The 13,268-nt window shown below is 56.0% G+C and overlaps 1 protein-coding gene across 1 annotated transcript in view; it reads right to left on the reverse strand.

Annotated features, from left to right (window-relative positions):
- Positions 1-13,268, reverse strand: part of ITFG1 (integrin alpha FG-GAP repeat containing 1) — a 146,162-nt gene that overhangs the window by 57,746 nt on the left and 75,148 nt on the right. The window contains exons 8-10 of the mRNA XM_073659677.1: positions 9,097-9,181; positions 7,835-7,929; positions 995-1,158 (exon numbers count right to left, since the gene is read on the reverse strand). Of these exons, the coding sequence (XP_073515778.1) occupies positions 995-1,158; positions 7,835-7,929; positions 9,097-9,181 (344 nt within the window). The remainder of the gene's footprint in view (positions 1-994; positions 1,159-7,834; positions 7,930-9,096; positions 9,182-13,268) is intronic.

Below are 13,268 nucleotides of genomic sequence, written 5' to 3' on the forward strand. Positions count from 1 at the left end.
TGTGCAGAATTAAGCTCTTACACTACGAATAGTAAACTCCCACATCGTTAACTAAACAAGTCCTAAAAGGGCAGGAGATTGTTACTCCGCACATCCCCCAAAATCTGATTGTTACTCCGCACATCCCCCAAAATCTGATTGTTACTCTGCACATCCCCCAAAATCTGATTGTTACTCTGCACATCCCCCAAAATCTGATTGTTACTCTGCACATCCCCCAAAATCTGATTGTTGCTCCGTACATCCCCCAAAATCTGATTGTTGCTCCGTACATCCCCCAAAATCTGATTGTTGCTCCGTACATCCCCCAAAATCTGATTGCTGCTCCGCACATCCCCCAAAATCTGATTGTTGCTCCGTACATCCCCCAAAATTTGATTGTTGCTCCGTACATCCCCCAAAATTTGATTGTTGCTCCGTACATCCCCCAAAATCTGATTGCTGCTCCGCACATCCCCCAAAATCTGATTGTTGCTCCGCACATCCCCCAAAATCTGATTGTTGCTTCGTACATCCCCCAAAATCTGATTGCTGCTCCGCACATCCCCCAAAATCTGATTGTTGCTCCGCACATCCCCCAAAATCTGATTGTTGCTCCGCACATCCCCCAAAATCTGATTGCTGCTCCGCACATCCCCCAAAATCTGATTGTTGCTCCGTACATCCCCCAAAATCTGATTGTTGCTCCGCACATCCCCCAAAATCTGATTGTTGCTCCGCACATGCCCCAAAATCTGATAATGTTACATGTGAAAGAAAACAAAAGAAACGCGAGGAATAAACCCAGAAAAAAAAAAAAAGGAATTCAGCCGCGGTGTGAGAAATATCAGATGAGATATTGATTTCCGCGGCTGCAGTCCTTCTACTTACCGGTCTCCTGACGACTCATTAGAGAAGTGAACGCCTCCAGCCACGTCCAAATCCAGACAACCGGCCGCAGAGGGAGATCAATGGGCAGAGGAAGGACGAGGAGAGGGATCGGGAGCGGACCTACCTCCCGGACGTGTTCCGCAGGATGGCCAGGGCGTCGGGGTAGCCGTCCATGTTGTAATCCCCAACGTGCAGAAAGATGGGCAGAGATGGGACGTGGGCAGAGTCCTGGGATACAAACCCCCAAACTGTGTTCACATTGGTAAAATTCTGGAGCACTGGAACCCACTGCAAAAAAAAAAAAAAAAAAAAAAAAAAAAAAAAAGGGGTTAACAGTCACGGATTCAGAAAATAGATGTCCGACGCCAGGAAATGGGAACACAGGAGCCGCCACGGAAATGTATCTTTTTTTTATTATTATTTTATTTTTTTTCCCCCCAACATCATTTTATTATTTTTTTTTATATATTTTTCCCCAATATCATTTCATTTATTAATTATATATATATCCACTGTGTTCAGAATTATTAGGCAAATGAGTATTTTGCTCACATGATACTTTTTATACATGTTGTCCTACTCCAAGCTGCATAGTCTTCAGAGCCAACTACCAATTAAGTAAATCTGGTGCTGTGCCTCTCTGTAATGAGGAGGGGTGTTGACTAATGACATCAACACCCTATATAAGGTGCGCTTAATTATTAGACAACTTCCTTTCCTTTGGCAAAATGGGTCAGAAGAGAGATTTGACGGCTCTGAAAAGTCCAAAATTGTGAGATGTCTTGCAGAGGGAGGCAGCAGTCTTGAAATTTCCAAACTTTTGAAGCGTGATCACCGAACAATCAAGCGTTTCATGGCAAATAGCCAACAGGGTCGCAAGAAGCGTGTTGGCCAAAAAAGGCGCAAAATAACTGCCCATGAATTGAGGAAAATCAAGCGTGAAGCTGCCAAGATGCCATTCGCCACCAGTTTTGCCATATTTCAGAGCGGCAACGTTACTGGAGTATCAAAAAGCACAAGGTGTGCGATACTCAGGGACATGGCCAAGGTAAGGAAGGCTGAAAAACCACCACCTCTGAACCAGAAACGTAAGATAAAACGTCAAGAATGGGCCAAGAAATATCTTAAGACTGATTTTTCAAAGGTTTTATGGACTGATGAAATGAGAGTGACTCTTGATGGGCCAGATGGATGAGCCAGAGGCTGGATCAATAAAGGGCAGAGTACTCCACTCTGACTCAGACGCCAGCAAGGTGGAGGTGGGGTACTGGTATGGGCTGGTATCATCAAAGATGAACTTGTGGGACCTTTTCGGGTTGAGGATGGAGTGAAGCTCAACTCCCAGACCTACTGCCAGTTTCTGGAAGACAACGTCTTCAAGCAGTGGTACAGGAAGAAGTCGGTATCGTTCAAGAAAAAGATGATTTTCATGCAGGACAAAGCTCCATCACATGCATCCAACTACTCCACAGCGTGGCTGGCCAGTAAAGGTCTAAAAGAAGAAAAAATAATGACATGGCCCCCTTGTTCACCTGATCTGAACCCCATAGAGAACCTGTGGTCCATCATAAAATGTGAGATCTACAGGGAGGGAAAACAGTACACCTCTGGGAGCAGTGTCTGGGAGGCTGTGGTGAGATCTACAGGGAGGGAAAACAGTACACCTCTGGGAACAGTGACTGGGGGGCTGTGGTGAGATCTACAGGGAGGGAAAACAGTACACCTCTGGGAACAGTGTCTGGGAGGCTGTGGTGGCTGCTGCACGCAATGTTGATCGAAACCAGATCAAGCAACTGACAGAATCTATGGATGGAGGCTGTTGAGCGTCATCATAAAGAAAGGTGGCTATATTCATCACTCATTTTTTTGGTTTTTGTTTTTGCATGTCAGAAATGTTTATTTCTAAATTTTGTGCACTGATATTGGTTTACCTGGTGAAAATAAACAAGTGAGATGGAATTATATTTGTTTTTTTATTAAGTTGCCTAATAATTCTGCACAGTAATAGTTACCTGCACAAACAGATATCCTCCTAAGATAGCCAAATCTAAAAAAAAAACACTCCAACTTCCAAAAATATTAAGCTTGGATATTTATGAGTCTTTTGGGTTGATTGAGAACATAGTTGTTGATCAATAATAAAAATAATCCTCTAAAATACAACTTGCCTAATAATTCTGAACACAGTGCATATATATATATATATATATATATATATATATATATATATATATATATATATATATATATATATATATATATATATATATATATATATATTATATATAAAAAAAAAAATATTTTTTTAAAGCAACATTACTTTAATTATTTATTTTTTTTATTTTTCCCAGACATGACACAGGAAAATATTCGTCCCTGAATCGTCCTCGTCTGTCGATTTCATGAATAAATAAACTTGTTTAGACTTTTTTTTATTATTATTATTATTTCCCCATGTCACAGTCTTGGGGTCGGTTTATAGGTTTTCTTTTGTGGATTTATCACCATTTTCTTCTGTGACTCGATCGCATGTCTCGCTGTTAGTCTTTTTCTTAAAGGGTCCCTATAATTCTATCCTATTATAATAAGGACCAGATTACAAGACTCTCTGGACTTTGCACGGTTGCCTTGGAAACTGTACTGGCCTGCGCTCACCCGCGTAAGATCGGGGTGAGAGAAGAAGAGGAAAGACTGTGGCGCTGTAAATGCATGGCTGGCGGTAACGGTCCTTACTGCGAGGGGTTAAGCAGGCTGCCCGCAACAGTGACACGACTCCGCCATACAATGGCGACATGTGCATGGTTCACTGCACCCCTGAAGAAGCGCAGATGGTGAAACACGTAGGGCAATTACAACCTTCATCAGGATAGCAACCGAGCCGGGGGGGGGGGGTCACTTTAAGGGGCTGAACTGCAATACCAGGCACAGCCACTAGGTGCCCACAACAGTGGCACGACTCAGCCAGCATACAATGTTGACATATGTGTGATTCACTGCACCCCTGAAGAAGCATAGACGGTGAAACATGTTGGGTAATTACTATCATCATCAGGATAGAGTCCAGCCAAGGGGTCATTTTAAGGGGCTGAACAGCAATACCACACACAGCTCCGCCAGAATACAATGCCGACACGTGGTGGTTCACTGCACCCCTGAAGAAGAACAGATGGTGAAAAGCTCTGGGTAATTATGACCATCATCAGGATATTGCCCAGCTGGGATGGGTGGGTATCACTTTAAGGGGCTGAACTGCAATACCAGACACAGCCACTAGGTGCCCTTAACAGTCACACTACTCCGCCAGAATACAATGCCGACACATGCGTGATTTACTGAACCCCTGAAGGAGAACAGATGGTGGAACGCATTGGGTAATTACGACCTTCATCAGGATAGAGCCCAGCCAGGGGGGTCACTTTTAGTTGGTGAACTGCAATAACAAAGCAACTAGGTGCCCGCAACAGTGACACGACTGCGCCAGAATACAATGCCGACACATGGTGGTTTACTGCACCCTTGAAGAAGCACAGATGGTGAAACGCTTTGGATAATTACAACCTTCATCAAGACAGTGCCCAGTGAGAGGGGGGGTTCACATTAAGGGGTTGAACTGCAATACCAGACAGAGCCACTAGGTGCCCACAACAGTGACACGACTCCGCCAGAATACAATGTTGACAAATGCGTGGGTCACTGCACCCCTGAAGAGGCACAGACGGTGAAACCAAACCCGGCCACTAGGACAAGATCGGCACCGTTTCTGAAAGGCGGGGAGGGGGATGGGATGAGACCGTTTTTTATAGTACATAATCCCCTTTAATGCCTACATGGAAAATCAAGATGAATTGCAGAAAACCATTGTCTTTTCCCTATAATGCGGCCGCAGAACATGTTGAAGCTGAGTACAGATACATTTCCCAATTTCTTCCCCTTCCTTCATTTTGTGTCAGTCTTTACTGTAGTTCTGCCATTTAGATCATGAAGCAGGTGGCTCAGGATGGACACAGATATAAAAAAAAAAAAAAAGCTAAAAAGGTGAATAAAACTGAGAAAAAAAGAACAAAACAAAGAATGGAGATCCCCTTTAAGGCTTGGCAGTGATGGGAAAAGTGACAGAAGCCAAATATAACCAGGGCTTAAATTGCACATTGATATAGATGAAAATTCCTTCTTGACCTATTTTATTTCCTCGGAGGGCGGCTAGGCGCAGCGTCCCCACCCGGGGGCAGAGCACATAGCGGCCCAGGCGCAGCGTCCCCACCCGGGGGCAGAGCAGACGGCGGCCGGGCGCAGTGTCCCCACCCGGGGGCAGAGCACATAGCGGCCCAGGCGCAGCGTCCCCACCCGGGGGCAGAGCAGACGGCGGCCGGGCGCAGCGTCCCCACCCGGGGGCAGAGCAGACTGCGGCCCGGGTGGAAAGGGAAGAATAAAGAGAACGGAGCGGCGTCTTCCCCGGGCACAGGAGCGCAGGGAAAGAAGCAGAAGACTAATGAGCAGCACATGTGAACGATCAGTCACTGATCTCGGGCCAAGAAGCCGCAATCATCGCTGCACTCATTTCATGCTCAAATTAATGAATAATGAATGAGAAGAGAGACGTGATAATGCGAGAAGCGCAGGACTCCCCGGCCTTCACTACGCCCTGTCAGCAGCAGGTAACGAGCGCAGTGTCCTCACCTGTATACACCGGATATATACCTGCAGCAGGTAACGAGCGCAATGTCCTCCCCTGTATACACCGGATATATACCTACAGATGGTAACGAGCGTAATGTCCTCCCCTGTATACACCGGATATATACCTGCAGCAGGTAACGAGCGCAATGTCCTCCTCTGTACACACCGGATATATACCTGCAGCAGGTAACGAGCGCAATGTCCTCCCCTGTATACACCGGATATATACCTACAGCAGGTAACGAGCGCAGTGTCCTCCTCTGTACACACCGGATATATACCTGCAGCAGGTAACGAGCGTAATGTCCTCCCCTGTATATACCGGATATATACCTGCAGCAGGTAACGAGCGTAATGTCCTCCCCTGTATAGACCGGATATATACCTGCAGCAGGTAACGAGCGCAGTGTCCTCCCCTGTATACACCGGATATATACCAGCAGCAGGTAACGAGCGCAGTGTCCTCACCTGTATACACCGGATATATACCTGCAGCAGGTAACAAGCGCAGTGTCCTCACCTGTATACACCGGATATATACCTGCAGCAGGTAACGAGCGCAGTGTCCTCCCCTGTATACACCGGATATATACCAGCAGCAGGTAACGAGCGCAGTGTCCTCACCTGCATACACCGGATATATACCTGCAGCAGGTAACGAGCGCAGTGTCCTCACCTGTATACACCGGATATATACCTGCAGCAGGTAACGAGCGCAGTGTCCTCACCTGTATACACCGGATATATACCTGCAGCAGGTAACGAGCGCAGTGTCCTCACCTGTATACACCGGATATATACCAGCAGCAGGTAACGAGCGCAGTGTCCTCCCCTGTATACACCGGATATATACCAGCAGCAGGTAACGAGCGCAGTGTCCTCACCTGTATACACCGGATATATACCTGCAGCAGGTAACGAGCGCAGTGTCCTCACCTGTATACACCGGATATATACCAAAAAGCAGATAACGAGCGCAGTGTCCTCCCCTGTATACACCAGATATATACCTGCAGCAGGTAACGAGCGCAGTGTCCTCACCTGTATACACCGGATATATACCTGCAGCAGGTAACGAGCAGTGTCCTCCCCTGTATACACCGGATATATACCTGCAGCAGGTAACGAGCGCTGTGTCCTCCCCTGTATACACCGGATATATACCTGCAGCAGGTAACGAGCGCTGTGTCCTCACCTGTATACACCGGATATATACCAGCAGCAGGTAACGAGCGCTGTGTCCTCACCTGTATACACCGGATATATACCTGCAGCAGATAACGAGCGCAGTATCCTCACCTGTATACACCGGATATATACCTGCAGCAGGTAACAAGCGCAGTGTCCTCCCCTGTATACACCGGATATATATCTGCAGCAGGTAACGAGCGCAGTATCCTCACCTGTATACATCGGATATATACCTGCAGCAGGTAATGAGCGCAGTATCCTCACCTGTATACACCGGATATATACCTGCAGCAGGTAACGAGCGCAGTGTCCTCCCCTGTATACACCGGATATATATCTGCAGCAGGTAACGAGCGCAGTGTCCTCCCCTCTATACACCGGATATATACCTGCAGCAGGTAACGAGCGCAGTGTCCTCCCCTGTATACACCGGATATATACCTGCAGCAGGTAACGAGCGCAGTGTCCTCCCCTGTATACACCGGATATATACCTGCAGCAGGTAACGAGCGCAGTGTCCTCACCTGTATACACCGGATATATACCAGCAGCAGGTAACGAGCGCAGTGTCCTCCCCTGTATACACCGGATATATACCAGCAGCAGGTAACGAGCGCAGTGTCCTCCCCTGTATACACCGGATATATACCTGCAGCAGGTAACGAGTGCAGTGTCCTCACCTGTATACACCGGATATATACCTGCAGCAGGTAACGAGTGCAGTGTCCTCACCTGTATACACCGGATATATACCTGCAGCAGGTAACGAGTGCAGTGTCCTCACCTGTATACACCGGATATATACCAGCAGCAGGTAACGAGCGCAGTGTCCTCCCCTGTATACACCGGATATATACCAGCAGCAGGTAACGAGCGCAGTGTCCTCCCCTGTATACACCGGATATATACCTGCAGCAGGTAACGAGTGCAGTGTCCTCACCTGTATACACCGGATATATACCTGCAGCAGGTAACGAGTGCAGTGTCCTCACCTGTATACACCGGATATATACCTGCAGCAGGTAACGAGTGCAGTGTCCTCACCTGTATACACCGGATATATACCTGCAGCAGGTAACGAGTGCAGTGTCCTCACCTGTGTGGAGCCGTGTTTCATGAGATAAATGACACTTTTCAGGCATTTTTCGTCTTCGCAGACTGGCAGCAAATGGTCCTGGAAACCGTCTCCATCTACAAGACACAAAGGAGCAGGGTCCGTTATTATCAGACCCCCTATGGCTGTGATACCTTTAGTTGACGGACTTCCCATATGACCCGCGCCGCTCCTTTAAATGTTAATTTGATGGTCCCAAGCTCCGTGGACCCCCAATTTTAAAAAAGGAAGGACCTATTATTAATGAGTTAAAAGGGGGAATGATTACTTATCAGCAGGAAAGATATAGGAGTCTCCTGGTTTGTATTATGGGGGTGACCCTTTAGGAAGGAAATAGCGACATGTCCCCTTTAAATGAGTTGCTCTGAACGCAGCTCCTTTGGGATGATATCTCTTTAATGATGTGAACCCCCCCTTATCCCCATAGAAACGTGGGATGGGGGGTGCCGGGGATGAGCTCGGTATCTGGGGCCCCGAACGTCTCGCTGTAATCACTCACGCGGCTATTTACGGCAATTTGGTGTCACAAAGTCTGGGGAGGATGAAAGCGCGGGGTCTCGGCGGGCGAGGGGCGCATTGTTCTCCAGTGCCGGTAATGCATCAATATGTGCCATAAAGCCCCCCCCCCCCCGCCGGGGAAAGAGCCTTTCATCAATGTCGCTGCCAAACAAATATCTCCCGGAGGGGGGGGGTGCAGAATTATGGAAGAGGAGTGAGCGGGAGACATGAGCGAGCGGGAGACATGAGCGAGCGGGAGACATGAGCGAGCAGGACGCTGCGCACCCACTCATCAGATACATTATAGACGGGCACCAGCACGGACCCCACAATCATTTTCTCCACGTGCCGGAGTGCGAGGAAGACAAGGAGCCGGAACCAGCGGCCGGTGAGACGGGAGACATCGATTTCTTGTTCTCCCTCGTTCCAGGAGATGAATGGAGGAGTTCATCATTTACAGCAATAAAGTGCGGACTATCAGCCGCCATCCATCAGCCGGGCGACCTCCGCTGTGTCCTGTCCACACGTCTCAGACTAAAATACCTAAAGATGGAGTCCGATCCGAGATCCTCAATAAGTCACCGGTATCATAAAGACCAGGAGCAATGACACACAGGGATCACACTGACCCCTCGTGGTCTCTCGCCCCCCGGTGGTCTCGCGCCTCTCCACTCCCGACATCTCCTCTTTTCTCCCACTTCTGATACGCAGACATGTGATATCGCAACGTATTGAGCGCCACCTACCAAAATCAGCAAAAACGGACTGTCCGACGATCCTGGCGTCCTTCGGCTTTGGGGCGGTGGATGTGGCTGCGGAGAAATTTCCACCCTGAGAAAAAAAAGAGATGTAACAAAATATCAGGACGGAAGACGAGGTAATAATCCATTCGAGGGGGCTTCCTCCCCTAGGGCCCCTCTTCACAGACCCCCACACCCCCTTCCTCGGGGTCTTTATTCCCAACAGCCCTTATGCCCTCCGCCCGGCCACCAAGTCCCTTGATGCCAGTAACCACTTCTATAATCCGACAGTCCTCAGCGCCCCTCCTCCCAGCTTCCACCGCCCGCAGCGCCCCTCCTCCCAGCTTCCACCGCCCGCAGCGCCCCTCCTCCCAGCTTCCACCGCCCGCAGCGCCCCTCCTCCCAGCTTCCACCGCCCGCAGCGCCCCTCCTCCCAGCTTCCACCGCCCGCAGCGCTCCTCCTCCCAGCTTCCACCGCCCGCAGCGCCCCTCCTCCCAGCTTCCACCGCCCGCAGCGCCCCTCCTCCCAGCTTCCACCGCCCGCAGCGACCCTCCTCCCAGCTTCCACCGCCCGCAGCGACCCTCCTCCCAGCTTCCACCGCCCCTCCTCCCAGCTTCCACCGCCCGCAGCGCCCCTCCTCCCAGCTTCCACCGCCCGCAGCGCCCCTCCTCCCAGCTTCCACCGCCCGCAGCGACCCTCCTCCCAGCTTCCACCGCCCGCAGCGACCCCTCCTCCCAGGTTCCACCGCCCCTCCTCCCAGCTTCCACCGCCCGCAGAGCCCCTCCTCCCAGCTTCCACCGCCCGCAGCGCCCCTCCTCCCAGCTTCCACCGCCCGCAGCGCCCCTCCTCCCAGCTTCCACCGCCCGCAGCGCCCCTCCTCCCAGCTTCCACCGCCCGCAGCGCCCCTCCTCCCAGCTTCCACCGCCCGCAGCGCCCCTCCTCCCAGCTTCCACCGCCCGCAGCGCCCCTCCTCCCAGCTTCCACCGCCCGCAGCGCCCCTCCTCCCAGCTTCCACCGCCCGCAGCGCCCCTCCTCCCAGCTTCCACCGCCCCTCCTCCCAGCTTCCACCGCCCGCAGCGCCCCTCCTCCCAGCTTCCACCGCCCGCAGCGCCCCTCCTCCCAGCTTCCACCGCCCGCAGCGACCCTCCTCCCAGCTTCCACCGCCCGCAGCGACCCCTCCTCCCAGGTTCCACCGCCCCTCCTCCCAGCTTCCACCGCCCGCAGAGCCCCTCCTCCCAGCTTCCACCGCCCGCAGCGCCCCTCCTCCCAGCTTCCACCGCCCGCAGCGCCCCTCCTCCCAGCTTCCACCGCCCGCAGCGCCCCTCCTCCCAGCTTCCACCGCCCGCAGCGCCCCTCCTCACCAGCTTCCACCGCCCGCAGCGCCCCTCCTCCCAGCTTCCACCGCTCGCAGCGCCCCTCCTCCCAGCTTCCACCGCCCGCAGCGCCCCTCCTCCCAGCTTCCACCGCCCGCAGCGCCCCTCCTCCCAGCTTCCACCGCCCGCAGCGACCCTCCTCCCAGCTTCCACCGACCGCAGCGACCCCTCCTCCCAGGTTCCACCGCCCCTCCTCCCAGCTTCCACCGCCCGCAGAGCCCCTCCTTCCAGCTTCCACCGCCCGCAGAGCCCCTCCTCCCAGCTTCCACCGCTCGCAGCGCCCCTCCTCCCAGCTTCCACCGCCCGCAGCGCCCCTCCTCCCAGCTTCCACCGCCCGCAGCGCCCCTCCTCCCAGCTTCCACCGCCCGCAGCGCCCCTCCTCCCAGCTTCCACCGCCCGCAGCGCCCCTCCTCCCAGCTTCCACCGCCCGCAGCGCCCCTCCTCCCAGCTTCCACCGCCCGCAGCGCCCCTCCTCCCAGCTTCCACCGCCCGCAGCGCCCCTCCTCCCAGCTTCCACCGCCCGCAGAGCCCCTCCTCCCAGCTTCCACCGCCCGCAGAGCCCCTCCTCCCAGGTTCCACCGCCCGCAGAGCCCCTCCTCCCAGGTTCCACCGCCCGCAGCGCCCCTCCTCCCTGGTTCCACCGCCCGCAGAGCCCCTCCTCCCAGGTTCCACCGCCCGCAGAGCCCCTCCTCCCAGGTTCCACCGCCCGCAGCGCCCCTCCTCCCAGGTTCCACCGCCCGCAGCGCCCCTCCTCCCTGGTTCCACCGTCCGCAACGCCCCTCCTCAGAGCCCCACCGTCCGCAGTGCCCCTCTTCAGAGCCCCACCGTCCGCAGCGCCCCACCGTCCGCAGCGCCCCTCTTCAGGGCCCCACCGTCCGCAGCGCCCCTCTTCAGGGCCCCACCGTCCGCAGCGCCCCTCTTCAGGGCCCCACCGTCCGCAGCGCCCCTCTTCAGGGCCCCACCGTCCGCAGCGCCCCTCTTCAGGGCCCCACCGTCCGCAGCGCCCCTCTTCAGGGCCCCACCGTCCGCAGCGCCCCTCTTCAGGGCCCCACCGTCCGCAGCGCCCCTCTTCAGGGCCCCACCGTCCGCAGCGCCCCTCTTCAGGGCCCCACCGTCCGCAGCGCCCCTCTTCAGGGCCCCACCGTCCGCAGCGCCCCTCTTCAGGGCCCCACCGTCCGCAGCGCCCCTCTTCAGGGCCCCACCGTCCGCAGCGCCCCTCTTCAGGGCCCCACCGTCCGCAGCGCCCCTCTTCAGGGCCCCACCGTCCGCAGCGCCCCTCTTCAGGGCCCCACCGTCCGCAGCGCCCCTCTTCAGGGCCCCACCGTCCGCAGCGCCCCTCTTCAGGGCCCCACCGTCCGCAGCGCCCCTCTTCAGGGCCCCACCGTCCGCAGCGCCCCTCTTCAGGGCCCCACCGTCCGCAGCGCCCCTCTTCAGGGCCCCACCGTCCGCAGCGCCCCTCTTCAGGGCCCCACCGTCCGCAGCGCCCCTCTTCAGGGCCCCACCGTCCGCAGCGCCCCTCTTCAGGGCCCCACCGTCCGCAGCGCCCCTCTTCAGGGCCCCACCGTCCGCAGCGCCCCTCTTCAGGGCCCCACCGTCCGCAGCGCCCCTCTTCAGGGCCCCACCGTCCGCAGCGCCCCTCTTCAGGGCCCCACCGTCCGCAGCGCCCCTCTTCAGGGCCCCACCGTCCGCAGCGCCCCTCTTCAGGGCCCCACCGTCCGCAGCGCCCCTCTTCAGGGCCCCACCGTCCGCAGCGCCCCTCTTCAGGGCCCCACCGTCCGCAGCGCCCCTCTTCAGGGCCCCACCGTCCGCAGCGCCCCTCTTCAGGGCCCCACCGTCCGCAGCGCCCCTCTTCAGGGCCCCACCGTCCGCAGCGCCCCTCTTCAGGGCCCCACCGTCCGCAGCGCCCCTCTTCAGGGCCCCACCGTCCGCAGCGCCCCTCTTCAGGGCCCCACCGTCCGCAGCGCCCCTCTTCAGGGCCCCACCGTCCGCAGCGCCCCTCTTCAGGGCCCCACCGTCCGCAGCGCCCCTCTTCAGGGCCCCACCGTCCGCAGCGCCCCTCTTCAGGGCCCCACCGTCCGCAGCGCCCCTCTTCAGGGCCCCACCGTCCGCAGCGCCCCTCTTCAGGGCCCCACCGTCCGCAGCGCCCCTCTTCAGGGCCCCACCGTCCGCAGCGCCCCTCTTCAGGGCCCCACCGTCCGCAGCGCCCCTCTTCAGGGCCCCACCGTCCGCAGCGCCCCTCTTCAGGGCCCCACCGTCCGCAGCGCCCCTCTTCAGGGCCCCACCGTCCGCAGCGCCCCTCTTCAGGGCCCCACCGTCCGCAGCGCCCCTCTTCAGGGCCCCACCGTCCGCAGCGCCCCTCTTCAGGGCCCCACCGTCCGCAGCGCCCCTCTTCAGGGCCCCACCGTCCGCAGCGCCCCTCTTCAGGGCCCCACCGTCCGCAGCGCCCCTCTTCAGGGCCCCACCGTCCGCAGCGCCCCTCTTCAGGGCCCCACCGTCCGCAGCGCCCCTCTTCAGGGCCCCACCGTCCGCAGCGCCCCTCTTCAGGGCCCCACCGTCCGCAGCGCCCCTCTTCAGGGCCCCACCGTCCGCAGCGCCCCTCTTCAGAGCCCCACCGTCCGCAGCACCCCTCTTCAGAGCCCCACCGTCCGCAGCACCCCTCCTCAGCATCACTGATGACTTATAAGCTCAAACAATTTTGCCCATACTTGTCTAATGGGCTTGGGGTCCGCAGATCCTTAAAGTAAAGATGGATGGATGACTATGACAGGTGAGTGACCCACAGGGTGGCTACGTTGCCTCCCCGC

Source organism: Phyllobates terribilis, unplaced genomic scaffold (genome assembly GCF_046119375.1).
Source record: "Phyllobates terribilis strain yellow unplaced genomic scaffold, ASM4611937v1 Scaffold_14__1_contigs__length_39327217, whole genome shotgun sequence".
Classification (NCBI taxonomy): Eukaryota; Metazoa; Chordata; class Amphibia; order Anura; family Dendrobatidae; genus Phyllobates; species Phyllobates terribilis.